The following is a 20,044-nucleotide window of genomic DNA, read 5'->3' on the forward strand; positions in this document are numbered from 1 at the left end:
TCAAATTAAAACAATGTGATGATTTCCTCTTGAATTGTCAAGGGTTGAAAACTTTGATAGCCTATCATGTTCTTGGCAGTGGGGGAAATCCAGCCCTCTCATATATTGTGGTGTAGCATATTCAAGGGCAAAATCGTCCCCAAGACTTGAAGTGGTTGTACCTGCTGACCCAGCACTTCATTGCTAGAAAGTTCCCCTATAGCAGTATGTGTACAAATAAGGTAAGACTCCTTCCTGCAGATGCTTACTGAAGCAAATTCTTTATAAAGAAACAACAGAAAGAAATAAAACTGTATTTCATCACCATGGGATTGGTAAACTACAAGACATCAGCAAAATCGAATACTTGAGGGCTACTCTTAAAAATGAGCAGGATTTATATTTACTGAGACAAAAAGACTATTCTATGTATGTATGTATGTACGTATGTATGTATGTATGTATGTATGTATCTATCTATCTATCTATCTATCTATCTATCTATCTATCTATCTATCTATCATCTATATTTTAAGACAGGCCCATACTCTGTCACCTAGGCTGGAGTGCACTGACGTAATCTCAGCCCACTACCACCTCGACCACCCAGGCTCAGGTGACCCTCCTACCTTAGCCTCCTGAGTAGCTGGGACTACAGGCATGTGCCACCATACCCAGCTAATTGGTCTATTTTTTTTTTTTTTTGTAGAGATGAGGTTTTGCCATTTTTCCCAGGCTGGTCTCAGACCTGTACTGTTTTAATAGATAGGAACAAATTACAGAACAATCTGTATAGAACATGCAGAATATATAGAATAATCATACTTTTTGAAAAATAAACGTGTCAGTGTATGTGCAGAGGAAGAATAGTACACATCGCACAGTAATAGATGAGTGGCATTGGCGATTTTCATTGTTTTCATGAAGCATTTATGTATTTCTGGTACTTTATTATAGTGTTTTACTTTTTAAAATTTAATGAACTTTATTCTTTAGAGCAACTTTAGGTTCACAGCAAATTGGAGTGGAAAGTACAGAGTTTTCCTGTACCCTGTTTCTCTACACACATTCACCCTCCTTCACTATCTACATCCCTTTCCAAGTGGTTCATTTGTTACAGTTGATGAACCTGCATTGACACATCATTTTCACCCAAGGTCCATAGTTTACATGAGGGGTTCAGTTTGTGTTCTGCATTCTATGGGTTTGAGCAAATGTATAGTGGCAGCATGCATCCACCATTGTAGTATCATACAGAATCGTTTTTCTGCCTTAATTCTCTGTGCTCTGCCTAATCCTCCCTTTCCCCCAAGCCCTAGCAATCACTGATGCTTTTACTGCCTCCATAGTTTTGCCTCTTCCAGAATCCATGTAGTTGGCCTCATACAATATGTAGCTTTTTCTGACTGGCTTCCTTCGCTTATGCAATTAAGGTTCCTCCATATCCTTTCATGGTTTGACAGACCATTTTTTTTTTTTTAATGCTGAATAATATTCCATTGTCTGGACAAATCACAGGTTATTTTCCATTCACCTACTGAAGGACATCTTGGTTGCTTCCAAGTTTTGCCAATTATGAATAAAGCTGCTAAAACATACATATGAAGCCTTTCGTGTGGGCATACATTTTCAGTGCATTTGGGTAATTACCAAGGAGTATGATTGCTAGATTTTAAGGTAAGAGTATGCTTAATTGTATAAGAAACTGCCAAACTGTTTCAAAGTGGCTGGACCATTTTGCATTCCCACCAGCAATGAATGCGAGTTCCTGTCGCTTTGCATTCTCATCAGCATTTGGTGTCAGGGTTTTGGATTTGGGTCATTCTAATAGCTATGTAGTGGTATCTTGCTATTGTTTTAATTTGAAATTCTGTAATGATACATGATATTGAACATCTTTTCACATGCTTACCTGTCACCTGTATATCTTCTTTGTGAGCTACCTGCCTACGTCTTTTGCCTATTTTCTAACCGTTGAGTTTGTTTTGTGTGTGTGTGTGTGTGTGTGTGTTTGTTTTTTGTTTTTGTTTTGAGACAGAGTCTCGTGCTGTTGCCAGGCTGGAGTGCAGTGACGTAATCTTGGCTCACTGCAACCTCTGCCTCCTGGGTTCAAGTGATTTCCCTGCCTCAGCCTCCCAAGTAGCTGGGATTACAGATGTGCGCCACCATGCCCAGCTAATGTTTTGTATTTTAGTAGAAATGGGGTTTCACCATGTTGGCCGGGATGGTCTTGATCTCCTGACCTCGTGATCCACCCATCTCAGCCTCCCAAAGTGCTGGGATTACAGGCGTGAGCCACCGTGCCCGCCCGGCCTTATTGTTGAGTATTAAGCATTCTTTGTATATTTTGGATAACAGTCCTCATCAGATATGTGTTTTGCAAATATTTTCTCCCAGTCTGCAGCTTATCTTCTTATTCTCATTCTCTTGATTTTTCTTTTATATAGAAGTTTTAATTTTAATGAAGTCCACCTTATCAATTATTTCTTTCATGGATCATGCCTTTGGTGTTGTATCTAAAAAGTCATCTTTGCACCCAAGGCCAATTACATTTTCTCTTCTAAAAGTTTTATAGTTTTGAATTTTACATTTAGGTCTTTGATCCATTTTGAATTAACTTTTGTGAAGGATCAAAGGCCTGGGTCCAGATTCATTATTTTACAGGTGAATGCCCAGTTATTCTAGCACTATTTATTGAAAAGAGTATCTTTGCTTTGCTGTATTGCCTTTGCTCCTTGTCAAAGATTAGTTGACTATATTTATGTGGTATGTGTTTTACTAAAACCGTAATAAAGAATGTAGTATACAATTTTTTTTTTTTTTTTTTTTTTTTTTTTGAGACGGAGTCTTACTCTGTCTCCCAGGCTGGAGTGCAGTGGCGCTCGGCTCACTGCAAGATCCGCCTCCCAAGTTCACGCCATTCTCCTGCCTCAGCCTCCCGAGTAGCTGGGACTACAGGCGCCCACCACGCCTGGCTACTTTTTTTGTATTTTCAGTAGAGACGGGGTTTCACCATGTTAGCCAGGATGGTCTCGATCTCCTGACCTCATGATCTGCCCGCCCCGGCCTCCCAAAGTGCTGGGATTACAGGCGTGAGCCATGGTGCCTGGCCTACATTTATTTTTATTTATTTATTTTTGAGACAAGGTCTCACTCTGTCACCCAGACTGGAGTGCACTGGTGCCATCATAGCTCACTGCAGCCTTGACCTCCTGGACTCACATGATCTTCCCACCTCAACCTCCCAAGTAGCTGGGACTACAGGCACATGCCAACATATCCAGCTAATTTTTGTATTTTTTGTAGAGACTGGGTTTCTCCATGTTGCCCAGGACTGGTCTCGAACCCCTGAGCTCAAGTGATCCAGCAGCCTTGGCCTTCAGAGTGCTGGGATTTCAGGCTTAAGCCACCACACCCAATCAAAAATGTTTTACATAAGGGGATTTTAATAAAATTTGTGGAAAATAAAACAACCCTATCTTAACCCCACAGAGATGACCAGGGTAAAGCTAGAGCAGGTCAGAGGGTACCAAACAGGATGACGAGTATCTGGTGGATGGAAAGTTCACTGGAGGGAAGGGGGATGTGTACAAGAGCATCAGAATACAAACCTGCTTCAGAATCCAGAGTTCTGAGGGAGTAGAGACCAGACGGGAAATTGAGTTCCACGAAGGGAGCTAAGATTAGCATTCCAGGGATCTACCCCATGTAGGAAGGAAGAAGCAGGAAGGGATTCCAAAGAGATTAGTGGATTTGCACAAGGGACACACTTGGCCTGAAGCCAGTGGTTTATCATCTCTGTCCTTGATAAACTGCCGCATGCTGGTGGGAACACAGTGGAAGCCAGAGTGACCCAAGGCTCTGTAGGTGGTGGTAGCTGTTGGTGTTGGCAAAAAAGGCTAGGATTGCTTCCCAACCAAACTTCATTTTGCTATCTTAAGTCATTGGTAATTAGACAATTTTGAAGGTATAATTGCAAATTCTTCCAGAACATAATGGTGGTGTGGTGGCTCCCTTACAGATTACCTCCATTTCCAGGAAATTATCCAAGTTTTTCTTCATTTACTCACTCACCTTCCCGATTTTTTTTTGAGTGTTCTGAGTAAGTTTGTAAGCTAAGTAGGGAGCGGGTTGGTGGAAGTGAATATTAAGGTGATTCAAGGCACAGTTTCTTTGCCCAAGGGACTCACAGTCTCTTTGTAAAATAAATAAGGAGAGTCACACATTCAGGCTACAATACGATAGATTAGAAGGGCTGAAAAAGGGAAAGGTTTTGACTATATTTGTTTAGTAACCGTGATCTGAGGCAAACCACTTCAAAGTCAGTTTTTGCATTGGTATAATGACCATTTTAGTATCAACTAGTACCTGGTACAAGGTCAATACTTAATACAATAGTGCTGTTGTTGTCATCAAAGTGCCATAGAAAGAAGTGAAATGCAGTGTAAATTCAACGGTGCTTTTCCAGGAATGGAAAAAAAACAATAATAATGTCTTGAAATTATTGTGAAGGTTATAAATAATCTTTTCTTTCAGATTACTTAAACATACAAAGAATAACCATCATTAAGCTCTACTAATACTTCTAGTAAAAATGGAAACAATTGCTGCTTAGTTTTTTTAAAAAATGGTTACTTTTTTTTTTTTTTTTTTTTTTTTTGATGCACAAGAGTAAATTTCTTCCCAGAGAATGCTCAGTAGGCTTTTTTATTGTTTTATGCACCCATCAATTTGGGAGTCTTGTGCAGTTGGGGTCTTTGAGCATTTCTGGTCTACACAGTTGTTTCTCGCTTACTATAAAGTCTTTGTGTGGCGTATTTTGAAATAGTACATAGAAAGTAATATCAAATTTACGTCCAGATGTGCTCCCAATAGGGGGCTCAGCCCAGTTGTGAGAGTCTTAGCGTAGGAGTCTTGGCTTGTAATATCATCACGATTCCAAGTTGAGGACCCCAAAAGACTCTTAAGCACTGAAGAGATGTGACCCCAAAACCGCAAAATTTTCTGAGTCTAGTAACAAAGCCTTTCACCCCATTAGAAAGACCTGCAATCTTTACCCTGATCAAGGATGAGTTGGTCCTGGCTTGTGCACACCTTGGACCACTACCCATGCAAGACAGCTCAAGCTTTGCACCTAGTCTCACCCTCAGCATGACCTTAGCAATGGAGGTGGTTGTTCAGTTAATGAAAAAAGACTTTATTGAGTGTACTTTATATGGTCAGGATATTGCTAAGCTCTGTAAAGGCTGTACAAAACAAGGACTTTGATCAGGTTGATTCTGCAGGTTGATTCCGTAGAAGTACTCTGTGTTCATTTAAAAAAGTATTTTAAAGCTTACCATCTGGCTGTTTAGCTGCCTGCACTATGGAGGTCTTGATCCTTCAGCCCTGCTCTATGCTTTGTTTCCAGAAGATCCCACAGCCAACAAAGATTCTGGCCAAGAGTCAGAGTCTATTCCAGAATATACGGCCGAAGAGGAACGGGAGGACAACCGGCTGTGGAGGACAGTGGTGATTGGAGAACAAGAGCAGCGCATTGACATGAAAGTCATCGAGCCCTACAGGAGAGTCATTTCTCATGGAGGTAGTCGAGCTCTGCATGAATCTGGGAAATGGGGAAGGGGCAGCCATTTTATTTAAAATCAGAAAGTGAGTCTAGAGTTCTCTGGAACATGACATCTCAAAGACCCTATTCTAGAGCCCATATTCAGGGAACTATAGAGCTAAGTATATTTCCTCATATTAAATTCAAAAAATATTTAAAATCCTACTAGGCAAAGATAACTTTCCCATATAAAACGGGCTTTTCATGCTACATATCTGATAGCGATCATGTTCTGTGCCAATGTATTGAAAGCCATAGTGGTCTAAGTTAAATGTCTGTTTGTCATTCTTATCAGTCCATTGTACGGTTGAACTGAACAGAAGATGTGACACCATGGCCTGTGTCCTAAACTACCCCTGAGGTGCTTCTCATTACAAGATGGTCTTTTGAATCCTCTTCAGAAGCTTTGGGGATTTTTTTTAGACTTAGCCTGGTAATTGTTTCCCCTAACTGAAGTTTGCCTTTCTAGACACTACATTAAATCTAGGCCTGACAACAGCCAAGCCCAGTCAAAGCCTCCACCTGTTTGGTGAGAGACAAGGGAGAGAGAAAAGTATGTTTGTATTTCCAGCACTTTCTTGAGGGCTCCTGGAGCATATGTGGCCTTGATTAATTTGGGATTCACAAAATGTCAGATGAGCGGAAGCAACACATTTAACATTGTCAACTTCAGAAAACATCGACAGCATTTTGATTCTTCTGCTGCATGCCTTCCTTTCCCAAGTCCTGAGGCGCCACTGTAACCACCCAGCTGTTCCAGAAAGAGTGTGAGCTGATGAGGCAGTTGTTGCTCTCTCAGTTCTCTCTTCCTTAATGAGGGCAGGGAAATAAGAGTCTTGGCACTGCCTCAAAACACTGCTTTTGTTTTCTATTATAATAAGCAGAAGCCTGATTTGTTATTTCAATCAAATCTTTCTCTGCCAGCAGATTTTTCACCTTCCATCCCATACATTGCTACCCCCACATAAGTATCAGGACCACCCAGGGAACCTGACCACTGTAGCAAAGGTGAATGCCAGTTCCTGCCCCTGGTCCTGGCCTTTCTTTTTCTTGCCTTACTGTTTGACCTGAAATGGAAATATGACCCCCCTCATGAGAGCTGCTGTGGGGTCAGGAGCAGTTTCCTCTAAGGGAAATCATGCCCGTAGCCCTTCAGAATGAGAGGTGGCCCAGTCTTGCTGAAAGTGACACACAGCTGGCTGTAGAGTCAACCCTTTTGGTTTTATGTGAAAACCATAGGAGGAACACTCAGTCTTCCCCATCTTCCCAGGTCACATCTCCTTTGCACCACCCATCAGATATTTTTGGTTTGTTTTCTTTTTGAAAATAAAAACAAAACAAAGCCTGCATTTTTTAATACTTTTTAAAAAATAAAAATGTCTGTCAAATCAAAGCCACCCAGTGATAAGCCCCTATAAACATCAGCTCCTAAATGCAGAGTCCCTGTGTTGAAAGGCAGCTCGTGGTCCTGCTGCTCTTCTAGGGCTAGTTATCTGCTAATACTCCAGTAGACTTGCCTGCTTGTTCTTTAGGTGGGCTGGGTGGCGTGGTCAAGCCCATCAGCCTGTTGTCTGAATCAGAAGAGAATGGTTATCATCAGTGCACTGATGGTTGGAAAAAGCCACTGCTTCTGCCTGCCACAGTCTTGTAACAATTCACCGGAGCCCTCAGGGCTAACCTGATTTGCTGTGCTCTCCATCCCTGCCACCTCCTCCCTTTGCCATTTGCTCTTCTCCATTCTGTGTTGCAAGCTCAGTGTTTGTCTGTGTGACTGTCCTGTTTGTTCTGAAGAGAAGGCCACCTCCCCTCTCCCCAGCCCTGCCTCAGCCCTCTCCAGGCACTGGCCTGCATGAAGTGTGCCTCTGGCTGCACCCATCCGGAACTTTAGAGAGAGATGCCACCTTTTCCTGCACCCTGAACAGCTTTTGTGCTCTGTAGGTAAAAATGCTCCAGATGTTACTTCTGAATTTGCCAAAGCTTTGTCTTCCACATTAGGAGTTTACACCATTCTCTTAGACCATAATGATGAGAAAGCTCCTTACTTACCAACCTACTGAGTTTGTCCTTCTGGCTTCTGATGAGCGTTTAAAAAGCAGCAATCACTTCCCAGTAAACATGAATCTTATTTGGTGCTTGGTATTTTGCTGTGAGGAAGTTTCGTCATTTGGGCCAATAGAGAAGTGCCAGCTGCACAGTGCTCTGTGCTATAAACTGTAAGGTGGGGGCGATCAAAAGAGCTGCAGAAGTTAGGCTCAAAGCCAGGCCCTGCCACGTGTCCCACCTGTTGAAAATACTGGTGCATGATGGCAGTATTTGAATAACTAATTCAGTCTTCAGCTTTGGTGACCTTGGTATGAGCTATTGCCAGAGGCCCTGCACACAATGTAGAAGAATGAGGCTCAGTACCCATCTCTGCCACTTGCTAGTCTGTAACCTTGGTATATTACTTACCATCTCTGAGTCTCAATGGCATCATCAGTCAAATGAGGGTGATCTCAACACCACTGTTCACATCCTATGCGCCAATAGCAATATCCTTGCCATCTGCATAAATCAAAGCAAAGAGGTGTTTGGATAGTTTTGCTCAGCCAATAGTATGGGGTCCCTCTGAGGCTAGAACTGGCTTTTTTTTGAACTTGGAGCAGAGAAACCCGTTTAAATAATGGAGAACAATAACACCAAGTAATTTTAACAAGGATTCTTTTTTTTTTACTTCTCTTATTTCATTATAGGAGATTCAGGTAACCTTCTCGGCAGTCTTGCTGGACAAATGACCCTGAAAAGAATGAGGAGAAGAGTTGCTGGCTGGTGTGTGTGTGTGTGTATGTTTTGGTTGCGACTGTGACATCTTTCCTTCTGTCTCCATTCCATTTGCTGGCCAGCAAACTTGTGTTACATCCCTTTCATGCCTGTCTGTGTCACTCAGGTAAGGTTTGCGCCCTTGCTTCAGAGGGTCTCAGGAGATTCCTAGGGGGTTGCTCATGTACCCCACCCAGCACATACACCCTGAATTCACCTCACCTTTCTTGAGAAGAGAGTCTAATGAAAGAAATGTTTTTAAAAACAGACTTCAAATGAATTATGCTGTTGCCAGGAAACTTTACTTGAGTAAGTTGCATATCTGAGAATAGAAATTGAGGGGTTAGCTGACCCCTTCAAGGTATCTGGGAGGGGCAAAAAGTGAATGATCCTATGCATTCTAGTTATTGCACTTTGCCTGCAATTATAGTATTATCTGATTTTTTAAATTTAAATTTAAATTTTTTTAGCAGGAAGCAGCTATAGAAAAATTACGGTATTATCTGAAATATCTCCCAAGCCTGCCAATGGCACTGGCTCTTGATTTTGGAGGAAAACTTTCATGTGGAAATCTTTTTCTTTTATTTCCTTCCTTCAGTTATCCCCTCTCCTTCTACTTTCTTCCTTCTCTTTTTGCCTCTTCTTCCCTTCTTAAAGATCCTCTACCCAAAAGAACAAATTTTCATTCATAAATTTTCATTTTCCTTTATAAATTTCTGTACTTTTTATATTGAGACATTTCTTACTTAGACAGCAGTCATGAAGTAGTAAGTTGATCCCATAGTATTCCTTTAGTTAAATAAACTTGGATGAACATGATGCTATAGCATTCCAAGGGCAGATAGCATTTACACAGTGAGCTGAACTGCCATTTAAAATGACGTCTGAAGTACTGTTTATAAACCTCAGTCTTTCCCTTTCAAAAAAAAAAAATTCTTAGAAGTTCATGGAAATAAAGAAAGAAATCAAAGTAACTGAGCAGTCACGATCTTGAAATTACTGTAACACTCTGGAGCCAGACTGCTACATTTAGAAAGATGCTTTTGAAAGGATGCTTTCTTACTTGCTTTTAAGTTGGATTCATTTTGTCTCTTGTCTCTTTTAATGAACTTCTGTCTTTTCATCATGCTGAGGATGAATTGCTTATCTGTGCAGAGTGAGGATTAGTATAGCTAAGCCACCATATCCTTTGTGGATTTCCATTTAGTTATGCGTCTTCAGAAATGAAAGTGTGGTAACAAGCAATTTTTGTATTAAGATATGTCTCCTCCTGCCATTTTCCTTCATATTGCATTCTAAAAAGTAGTTGATAAATACCTGCATATTGGAAAAGATGGAACTAAAGCAAAAAAATCCAGAGAGAAACTACTACATTACTCTCTCACAAACGTGTGTTGCATCAGTTAAATACTTACATAGGCAGCATCTTCTAAGATCTGTAGTATAAATACTGTGTTCAACAATACCGTATCATCATTTGTAGTATAAATACTGCATACAACTACCTCAAATTAGTAATACACACAAACCCATAATTGGATATATTTTTAGTTAGTATTGGTCTCTTCCCCCATCTTTTTTTGCAGTAGAGTCACACTCCCTTTGTAGAAAACATCTTATTAAACTGCTTTTTCAAGAGTTAATTAACTCCATCCAAATCTATATACAGCCATTACTTTACTGCCATGTAATCACCAACGAGTATTCAGAGTTCTAAAAACACTAACACGTTGGGTTCTGGGAGGACTGGACCAGGCTTAAGCGTATGTCCTGTCCTCCTACTCAAAGCTTGAAGAAAATCCCTTTAATGATTCTATAGTCCAGAACTCTATGACATCAATTGCAATAGTTTAGACAGGGATACTAAAAAATAAAAATTCACACATTGCTTCCCTTTTTAAGTGTGAAAGACACATGACATTCCGTATAGTTACCTGTGGGGTTCTGACTGACACCTGCTGTGAGTTTCAAAGAAACCGTGGGAATGTAAAGCTTGCTTAAAAGACAGGGCAATTCCAAAATGATGCTAGAGCTTTCAAAAGATGGGGAATGGTGTCCTGAGATGTATCTACATGTTCCTTGACCCCTGGAGTTTCAGTGGCCACACGTTCCACATTTCCCACCTGCTGTTTTCTCAGCACCTCCTGCAAGTAGCACTTACACTCCTCAGTCCCATGTTACCAGGAAGCAGTTCTCAAGATTTCCCAAAAGTACAGAATTTTGTACGACTCAACTATAATTTAGCCAGACCCATCTGTAGTTTTCCTCCTCTTATGACAGGAAGTTTTCTTCCTCTTCGTAGAATTCAGAACCTAGCCCCTTAACAGAACTCAACGTGTAAGTTTCTCAGAACTCTAAATACTCACTGAGTGATTATGTGGCAGTAAAATATTGGCTGTATATAGATTTTTTTGTTGTTTGTTTTTTTGAGACAGAATCTCACTCTGTCACCCAGGCTGGAAGGCAGTGGCGCAGTCTTGGCTCACTGCAACCTCCACCTGCTGGGCTTAAGCAATTCTCCTGCCTCAGCCTCCCAAATAGCTAGGATTACAGCGCCACCATGCCTGGCTAATTTTTGTATTTTTAGTGGGGACGAGGTTTCACCATGCTGTCCAGGCTGGTCTCGAACTTCTGGCCTCAAGTGATCTGCCTACCTCAGCCTCCCAAAATGCTGGGATTACAGGTGTGAGCCACAGTACCCAACCTGGCTGTATATAGATCTGGATGTAGTTAGTTAACTCTCGAAAAGCAGTTTAGTAAGATGTTCTCTACAAAGAGAGTGTGACTCTAGTGCAAAAAAAGATGGGGGAAGATATACCCAAAAATATACCCAATTATGGGTTTGTTGTGTCATATAGCTCTGGACTATAGAATCATTAAACAGAGATTTCCTCCAAGCTTTGAGTAGGAGGACAGGACATACCCTTAAGCCTGGTCTAGTCCTCCCAGAGCCCAATGTGTCAGTTTTTGCAGAACTCTATATACCCACTGGTGATTACACGGCAGTAAAATATTGCACAGAATAAGGCCTGGCTAGAACTTCTCTGGGTTCTTGCACTGGCTGTTGATCCCAGGGGCACTGCAGGTCTTGAAATCAAAATAAAGGTGTTTTACTTGTCTACTCGCTAGTATTTGGTCACTGGAGTGTGTGAATGATAGATTATATTGCACTTTAGTGGCTAAATTCTCCCTTTAAATTAAGCAGTGTCTAAAACTAAAAAGAACTAAAGAGGATCAAACAGAATCTCTTTCTTAGCCATCAGAAGAAAGAAGTACTGTATAAGTACTTACATATTAGTATTATATAAATCAGACATTCATGTCAGTCTTGCCCCCGCTCATTTTTTGTTACGTTGAATATTTACACACCCCTCTTCACAACTATGTACAACACATATAATCATCCATAATATATGAATAGCCTACATATGCAAATCTAATTGCGCTATATATTTAACTCTATAAAACATAGATGTTAACCACTGAAAGATAACTGTATGTGTATATACCTACAGACCTACAGTCAACATAAGCCCCATTTCATGCTGCTAATATACCCACAAAGACACACTTGCCAAGGCTTCAGATTTATCCATTAGGTCAGATATTACCTTGTTAAGAGCTTTCAATTGGTTACAAATGTCTTTTTGTTTGTCCCCCAGGATACTATGGGGACGGTCTAAATGCCATCATTGTGTTTGCCGCCTGTTTTCTGCCAGACAGCAGTCGGGCGGATTACCACTATGTCATGGAAAATCTTTTCCTGTGAGTGATACTTGTGACAAAGTGCTTTGAGTTAATGTCTGTGGCATGTAATGGCAGATAGATCATCTTTAAAGAAAATAGATGATGTAGAATATTCTAACCCTTCAATGAAACATCAGTAAGGTTTCTGTCAAGGAATGTTGCTCAAGGGGCTAAAACCTTTAAAGGAGTTCTTTTGTGGGTAGACTAGACTGAAAACAAAATGAACAGAATTTTGCTTGCATTTTAAAATTCTGTAATATTTCCTTTGGGCAAAGTATGATTTTTGTTCCTTCATAACATGTTCTTAGTCTGCTAAGACTGACTATAACCTGACTTCATTAATATCTGCCCTTATTTAACCTGAGTTAATACTCAGTTACCCTTAGTATTTGATAACATTGTTGACAGTTTTGAAAGTCAGGATTCTTTCTAACCCGTACATTTTTCTAGTGTACATACATTTAAAAGATAGTCATACCGATAAATGAGTAATACTCTCAGAGGGATACTCTTAGGTAGCTGTATTCTTCCCAAGGTAAAGAGGTAATATGCACAACCATTCTTAAATTTCATACACCCTGTACTTACATAATTAATGTTATGTAATTATGGTGTCAATAGGATGAAATAGTTTATGTGGGAACTGAAAACATTTCTTTTCCTTCCTGTGATCAGATATGTAATAAGTACTTTAGAGTTGATGGTAGCTGAAGACTATATGATTGTGTACTTGAATGGTGCAACACCAAGACGGAAGATGCCAGGGCTAGGCTGGATGAAGAAATGCTACCAGATGATTGACAGACGGTATGTGCACTCTGTTATTTAATCACTATTTTGATTTTGGTAAACTGAAGGCTAAACAACCACATGGTATACTGTTATTATCTTCATTATACACAAGAAGAAACCAAGTCTCAATAAGATCAAATAAATTGTCTAAGTTGCTATTAAGCATGTTTTCCTTCCGAAATAGTAAAGGTAATGCTGGCGAGAATAAACAAAAATACACCATGTTGGTTATAGATTCATGCACTCTAAGAACATAACCATTCTATTTTACATTTATTTCTATGAGAAAATGAGGTTTGAATCATACAAGTTTCAAATTACGTCTCAAAAAGCATTCTCGTCATTAATCATGGCCATTCTATATCTTCCTACCAGGCAATAGTAACTTGCATGGAACTCCCTAAAATTATATATATTATATATATACATTGTTGTTGCTGTTGTTGGAGTCTCACTAGTGTCACCTAGGCTGGAGTGCAGTGGCATGATCTTGGATCATGGCAACCTCCGACTTCTGGGTTCAAGCGATTCTCCTGTCTAAGCCCGCTGAGTAGCAAGAACTTACAGGCGGGCACCATCACGCCCAGCTAACTTTTTATTTGTATTTTTAGTAGAGACGGGGTTTCAACATGTTGGCCAGGCTGATCTCGAACTCCTGACCTCAGGTGATACGCCTGCCTCGGCCTCCCAAAGTGCTGGAATTACAGGCATGAGCCACCACGCCAGACTTAAATTATATATATTCTTATTTAGGAATATGTTTTATGCTTTAATTCCCACTGAAAATGGGTTAAGAGTAATGTATTTTTTCTTTTTTCAAAATAGGTTGAGGAAGAATTTGAAATCATTCATCATCGTTCATCCATCTTGGTTCATCAGAACAATCCTTGCTGTGACACGACCTTTTATAAGGTATAGTTAATATTGTCATAAAATAAAAGTACTACTAGTAGTTTTTAAAAAATATGTGCTTATTGTCCTAAAAACAAGAATTCATAAACTAAGAGTACCCAGGGAAATATATTTGTCTCTGCCTTTCCTAGAAAGGTGCTTTGGACTATTCATCAAGCGTCCCTAATTAAGAGAGAAAATGCTTTCATTATGAATATTTCCCCCAGATCATTATAAAACATGACCTCTAAATTGCTTGCTATAAACATGGAAGATGAAGTGGTGGGATTTTCATACCACATTAGAAAGGGGAATAGATAATACATTTAAAGTGATATGTTATTATGTAGAGAATAGAAAGGTAGAGTAATATGACGGTGGAAAATAAAGATGAATCAAGGCAGAAACAAAAGCCATATCATGTCTCAATTGTGCCATTTCTTCTGAACAGACCTACGCAATGTTTGTATAACTACCAAAGTTATATAGAGTCTGGGCAGCCATTTTGAGAGCTGTGTTTTTATCACCCGTGAGGAGTCTTGGTTTCAATTCAGTGAATATTTATTTGTTACTTATTTTATGTTAGGTTCTGTATAACCTTACATCTTGGTGATGCAAAATAAAGTAAGATATGGTTGTTAATATAGTAAGACTTCAAATAGTTAAATGAAAGGAATAATATTTATTTTCTAGACAGCTTTAAAAACAGAATAAAATCTTGCCCACCATCAGGGTACAGATTAGATTAATTGAAATTTTCCCATCTTAAAGTTATTAATGAATTTCTTTTAAAACTTCTGATAACTTTACTTCTGGGGAAAAAAATAAACTTTAAAATCTTTTTTGTGTGTGTATAGGTTTTACTTTAGCTTCCAGATTCAACTTTTCTTGTTCAGTATTTACTTATGTTTATTTATTATTCTTATTCCCCACTTCCAATTGCTAATGCTGAAAAAGGTACCTGAAAATCAAGAATTGTTAAAATGGTAAACTGAATCTAAACAATCACATGATATACTGTTACTATCTTCATTATACACAAGAAGAAACCACTGAAGACACAGAGTTATCAGAATTTTTAGAAGAAATTCATTAATAACTTTAAGATGGGAAAATTTCAATTAATCCTCAACTGAGTAGCAGGATTCATCCTAGTTTCCCTCTGGCAAAGGTTAGCTGTTTACCATACTGTGTTAAATTGCTTTTAAAAATATTATGACCAGCAAGCAGGGCAGCCCACACCTGTAATCCCAGCACTTTGGGAGGCCTAGGTGGGCAGATCACTTGAGGTCAGGAGTTTGAGACCAGCCTGGCCAATATGTGAAACCCCATCTCTACTAAAAACACAAAAAATTAGCCAGGCATGGTGGTGGCGTGCCTGTAGTGCCAGCTATTAGGAAGGCTGAGGCAGGAGAATCACTTGAATCTGGGAGGTGGAGGTTGCAGTGAGGCAAGATCACACCACTGCACTCCAGCGTGGACAGCAGAGTGAGACTGTGCCTCCAAAAAACAAACAAACAAATTTAGACCTATTTAAGGTATACAAAGAGCCACTTATTTTAATTAATTTCAGGAAATGCTTTAACTAGGGAGTAGGAATCAGTGTATGCTGGTAAGCTTTCAAAAAGTTTAATGGGTAGAAAGGTAAACATTAGCATAATTACTGATTCATCAAAGTTTGCTTAATAATTCAGCACTTATAAAACAAATGTTTTTTCTTGATTAAGTAATGTTAAAAGATAAACTTTAGACAAATCAATCACTTTATTAGAGCAAAAAATGATTTATGAACCTAGCATCACTTAGAACCAGGAGAGGTTCAGAGAGCTCCACCCAGCAAAGTGGGCAGACAGTATTTATCCAGAGAAAAGCAAGGTGATGTATAGAAACAGCTTGATTGGGTACAGCTCAGCAGTTATCTTATTTGGGTACAGTGTGATGAAGCATTTGCCTTATATGGTCATGGTCTGATCATTTGGCAACCTGTGATTGCTGAAGCTCAGCTGCTTTGATTGGCTGAGACTCAGCTAGTCTTTGCAAAAATATACTCATAAGTTAGGTTGGAATTTTATTTACATACCATGTTAGGTTGCAGTTAGCTACCTAGGAACTCAAACTACAGAGAAAGCCTTAAGCCAAATGTGGTTTAACAATAAGAAAACATTTGTTACTCTAAGGATATTAAAAATTATTATAATTCAACACTATTTATGGAAAGGAGTTTCAAGATAATAACAACAGTAATAATGAAATTATAGCAATAGTGTTGTGGTAAATTATGACTAATAATGGCTTAATTTGTTGAGTGCTTATTTGCATTACCTCATTTAACCTAATGACAGTCCTCCGAAGTAGATACTTTTTTGTTTGTTTTTTGTTTTGAGACACCGTCTCCTTCAGTCACCCAGGCTGGAGTACAGTGGCATGATCATGGCTCACTGCAGCCTCAGACTCCTGGGATTAAGCAATCCTCCCACCTCAGCCTCCTGAGTAGCTGGGACTATAGGTGTATGCCACCACACTCAGCTAAATTTTTTTATTTTTTTGTAGAGACGGGATCTCATTGTGTTGTCCAAGCTGATCTCAAACTCCTAGGCTCAAGCAATATGCCTGCCTTTGCCCAAAGTGCTGAGATTACAGGCATGAGCCACCACGCCCAGCCTGAAGCAGATTCTGCTTACTATTTCCATTGTATAGGAAAAACTGCTGAGGTTCAGGGAGGTCACATAAATTGTCTAAAGCAGGAACCAGCAAACATTGTTTATAAAGATTCAACTAGTAAATAGTTTAGGCTTCACTGGCCCTATGGTTTCAGTCACAACTACTCAACTCTGCCATTATAGAGTAAAAGCAGCTGTAGGAAACATGCAAATGAGTAAGTGGCTGTGTTCTGATGAAACTTTTTTTTTGAGACAGTCTCACTCTGTTGCCCAGGCTGGGGTGCTGTGGTGCGATCTTGGCTCACTGCAACCTCTGCCTCCCCGTGCTCAAGCGATTCTCCCACCTAAGCCTCCCAAGTAGCTGGGACCACAGATATGTACCACCACACTTGGCTAAGTTTTTGTGTTTTTGGCAGAGACAGGGTTTGCCGTGTTTCCCAGGCTGGTCTTGAACTCCTGAGATCAGGTGATCTTCCCACCTTGGCCTCCCAAAGTGCTGGGGTTACAGGCATGAGCCACCATGCCTGGCCTCTGATGAAACTTCATTTATGAAAACCGAAATTGAATTTCCTATGATTTTTACATCGTAAAATATTCTCTTTTTGTTGAGAGGGAGTCTCACTCTGTTGCCCAGGCTGGAGTACAGTAGCATGATCTTGGCTCACTGCAGCCTCCGCCTCCTGGGTTCAAGCAATTTTCCTGCCTCCGCCTTCCAAGTAGCTGGGAATACAGGCATGCACCACCACACCTGGCTCATTTTTGTATTTTTAGTAGAGACGGGGTTTCACCATGTTGGCCAGGCTGGTCTTGAACTCCTGACCTCAAGTGATCTGCCTGCCTCGGCATCCCAAAGTGCTGGGATTACAGGTATGAGCCACTGCGCCCGGCCAACATCATAAAATTTTTATTTTTACATTTTTTTAACTACTTAAAAAAACAGAAATCATTCTTCACTCGGGGCTATAAAAAAACAGATAGGCTTATGCCTGTAATTCCAGCTACTCAGGAAGCTGAAGCAAGAGGATTGCTTGAGGCAAGGAGTTCAAGATCAGCCTGGGCAACCTAAGGAGACCCTGTCTCTGGAAACTTTTTTTTTTTTTTAATTTAGCTAGGCACTGTATCATGTGCCTATAGTCCTAGCTACTCCAGGGGCGGAGACAGGAGGATCACCTGAGCCCAGGAGTTCAAGGCTATAGTGAGCTATGATCATGCCACTGCACTCCAGCCTGGGTGACAGAGTGAGTCCTAGCCTCTAAAAATAAAAATAAAAAACTGACAGCAAGCTGACTTCAGCCACGAGCTATCATTTACCAACCTCAGGTCTAGGGTGGCACAGCCTATGAATGATAGGCTCAGTCTTTGAAACCAATTGTCTGCCCAATTCTAAAGAAAACCTACATCAAGTACTGAATAATTGTATTCTACAGTTTCATCATGTAGGAGCCCCTCTACAGATCCTCCTTTGAATCAATTTACTTCAGTGTTAGCAACTTGTAGATCTGAAAAAAGAGACCACTAAGATGTATGACAGGTCTTTTCTCTACTAAAGGGTAGCCTCTATGATAGAGGTATATGGCAAGTTCATTTTAAACAATGAGTTATTGGAAGTTTGGAGATTTCTCAAAGAACTTAAAACAGAACTACCATTTGACCAAGTTCTTCCTTTAACAATTACCAATTCCTCTTCCTAATCCCCTTCCCCAGAGGCAAACTCCTTTATCAATTTCATTGGTATCCTTCCAAGTTGTTCTCTGTGCGTTTACACATATCTAAAACGAACACATTTAGATGAAAGCTGTTAGTATTTTAAATCCAATTATTGGAACATATATTTGAATGTTGGTTCATCTAGAATAAATGTTCAACCTAAAACTTTAAAAACCACAACATTTTTTAAAATAAAACAAATTTTTAAAAAATGAGTTTACATTTTTTTTTAGTATCATCAAACTTGGTAGATTCTGAAAGAACTAATGATAAGATTTTTGTTTGTTACAAACAAACAAACAGAGACAAACGAGGCATAAAGCAGTGATTATTCAGAGTCACAGGAAATACTGGGAGGCCGCACAATGTATGGCCAAGAGTGTGAATGCCAAAGTCAGACTGCCCAGATTAGTACAGGCTCTGCCATTTACTAAGGGTGAGACCTTGGGCAAACACTTACCTGCTCTGTGTCTGTTTCCTTATCTTTGAAAAGTGGATAATAATAGTGTCTACCTCACTAGGCTGTAATAAGAAATGCATGCATTTGTATGTGTAACCCACTTAAAACAGCATTTGGCCAAATACTGCACGATCTCATTTATATGTAGCATCTAAAAAAGTTGAGCTTACAGAAGTAGAGAGTGGAATGGTGGTTACCAGAAGCTGGGGGTTGGGAGTGAGGAGATGTTGGTCAAAGACCACAAAATTTTGGTTAGGAGGCATATGTTCCAGAGCCCTATTGAACAATATGGTGACCATAGCTAATAACAATGTGTTGCATCCTAGAAAATTACTAAGTGAGTAGATTTTCAGTATCAAAAAAAGCATGTGAAGTAATACATATGTCAATTAGCTCAGTTTAGCCATTCCACAATGTATACATATTTCAAAACATCGTGTTAAACATTTTTACATGGCAATTTAAAAAATAAATTTAAAAAACAGAACAAAACACCACCACCAACAACAACAAAACAGTGTCTGGCACATTGTAACTCATGAAATAATGTTAGCCTCTTTTCTTAGTAAGAGTGCTGGGGCAAGAAGTGTATCAGGATTTTCAAGAAAAGGAAGTAGTGTTGGGATGGATAAGGTAGTGACTAATGATACACATTTTTTCTTTTTTTTAGTTCAAAATTCAGCAGTAAAATTAAATATGTCAATAGCTTATCAGAACTCAGTGGGCTGATCCCAATGGATTGCATCCACATTCCAGAGAGCATCATCAAGTAAGTCCTGATGGTTTCAGAGATTTCTTAAGAAATAGTACTAGTTTGAGGCTGGGTGTGATGGCTCATACCTGTAATCCTAGCACTCTGGGAAGCCAAGTGGAAGAATCAGTTGAGCCCAGGAGTTTGCCATCAGCCTGGACAACATAGCAAAACCCCGTTCCTACTAAAAATACAAAAATTAGCCAGGCATGGTGGCATTTGCCTTAGTCCAACTATTCAGGAGGCTGAGATAGGATGATCACCTGAGCCTGGGAAGTGAAGGCTGCAGTGAGCCGTGATGGTGCCACTGTACTCCAGCCTGGGCAATGGGAGTGAGACCCTGTATCAAAAAAAAAAAAAAAAAAAAAAAAAAGTGTATGTTTGGAGAAGTGGGTTGGTAAAGAGGTCAGTTCTGGAACAGAGGGGAAATGGCATTATCTTATTTTGAAAACAATATTAAATATCCTCCAATAAATATAATTTTTTCCTATAATCTATAGATAATCGTTGTGTTCTTTCAGATCCTCTTTCACATAATATTTTCCTGGGGTTATTTGATTATTGTTCATTTTTACCTTGAACTTTACTACCACTTTGGAAAAAGTAACAGTTACACTGGTTAACTGGTATACTGTCTCTACTGGTTAACAGTA

The 20,044-nt window shown here is 39.7% G+C and overlaps 1 protein-coding gene and 1 long non-coding RNA gene across 4 annotated transcripts in view; one reads left to right on the plus strand and one right to left on the minus strand.

Moving 5' to 3' along the window:
* Nucleotides 1-20,044, plus strand: part of PRUNE2 (prune homolog 2 with BCH domain) — a 296,911-nt gene that overhangs the window by 259,335 nt on the left and 17,532 nt on the right. The window contains 6 exon segments of the mRNA XM_030919141.1: nucleotides 5,390-5,563; nucleotides 8,317-8,325; nucleotides 12,046-12,148; nucleotides 12,806-12,937; nucleotides 13,748-13,834; nucleotides 19,311-19,409. Coding sequence (XP_030775001.1) covers nucleotides 5,390-5,563; nucleotides 8,317-8,325; nucleotides 12,046-12,148; nucleotides 12,806-12,937; nucleotides 13,748-13,834; nucleotides 19,311-19,409 — 604 coding nt within the window.
* LOC115893871 overlaps nucleotides 1-20,044 on the minus strand; it is a 46,028-nt gene that overhangs the window by 2,468 nt on the left and 23,516 nt on the right. For 2 of the 3 annotated variants that reach the window (XR_004053897.1, XR_004053896.1), the window contains 2 exons: nucleotides 8,036-8,128; nucleotides 4,667-5,584 (listed from right to left, as the gene is read on the minus strand). This is a non-coding gene — a long non-coding RNA (uncharacterized LOC115893871). Of the gene's footprint in view, nucleotides 1-4,666; nucleotides 5,585-8,035; nucleotides 8,129-20,044 lie in introns of those variants that run through there. The other variant, XR_004053898.1, reaches the window with a different exon arrangement.

Source organism: Rhinopithecus roxellana, chromosome 16, assembly GCF_007565055.1.
Source record: "Rhinopithecus roxellana isolate Shanxi Qingling chromosome 16, ASM756505v1, whole genome shotgun sequence".
Classification (NCBI taxonomy): Eukaryota; Metazoa; Chordata; class Mammalia; order Primates; family Cercopithecidae; genus Rhinopithecus; species Rhinopithecus roxellana.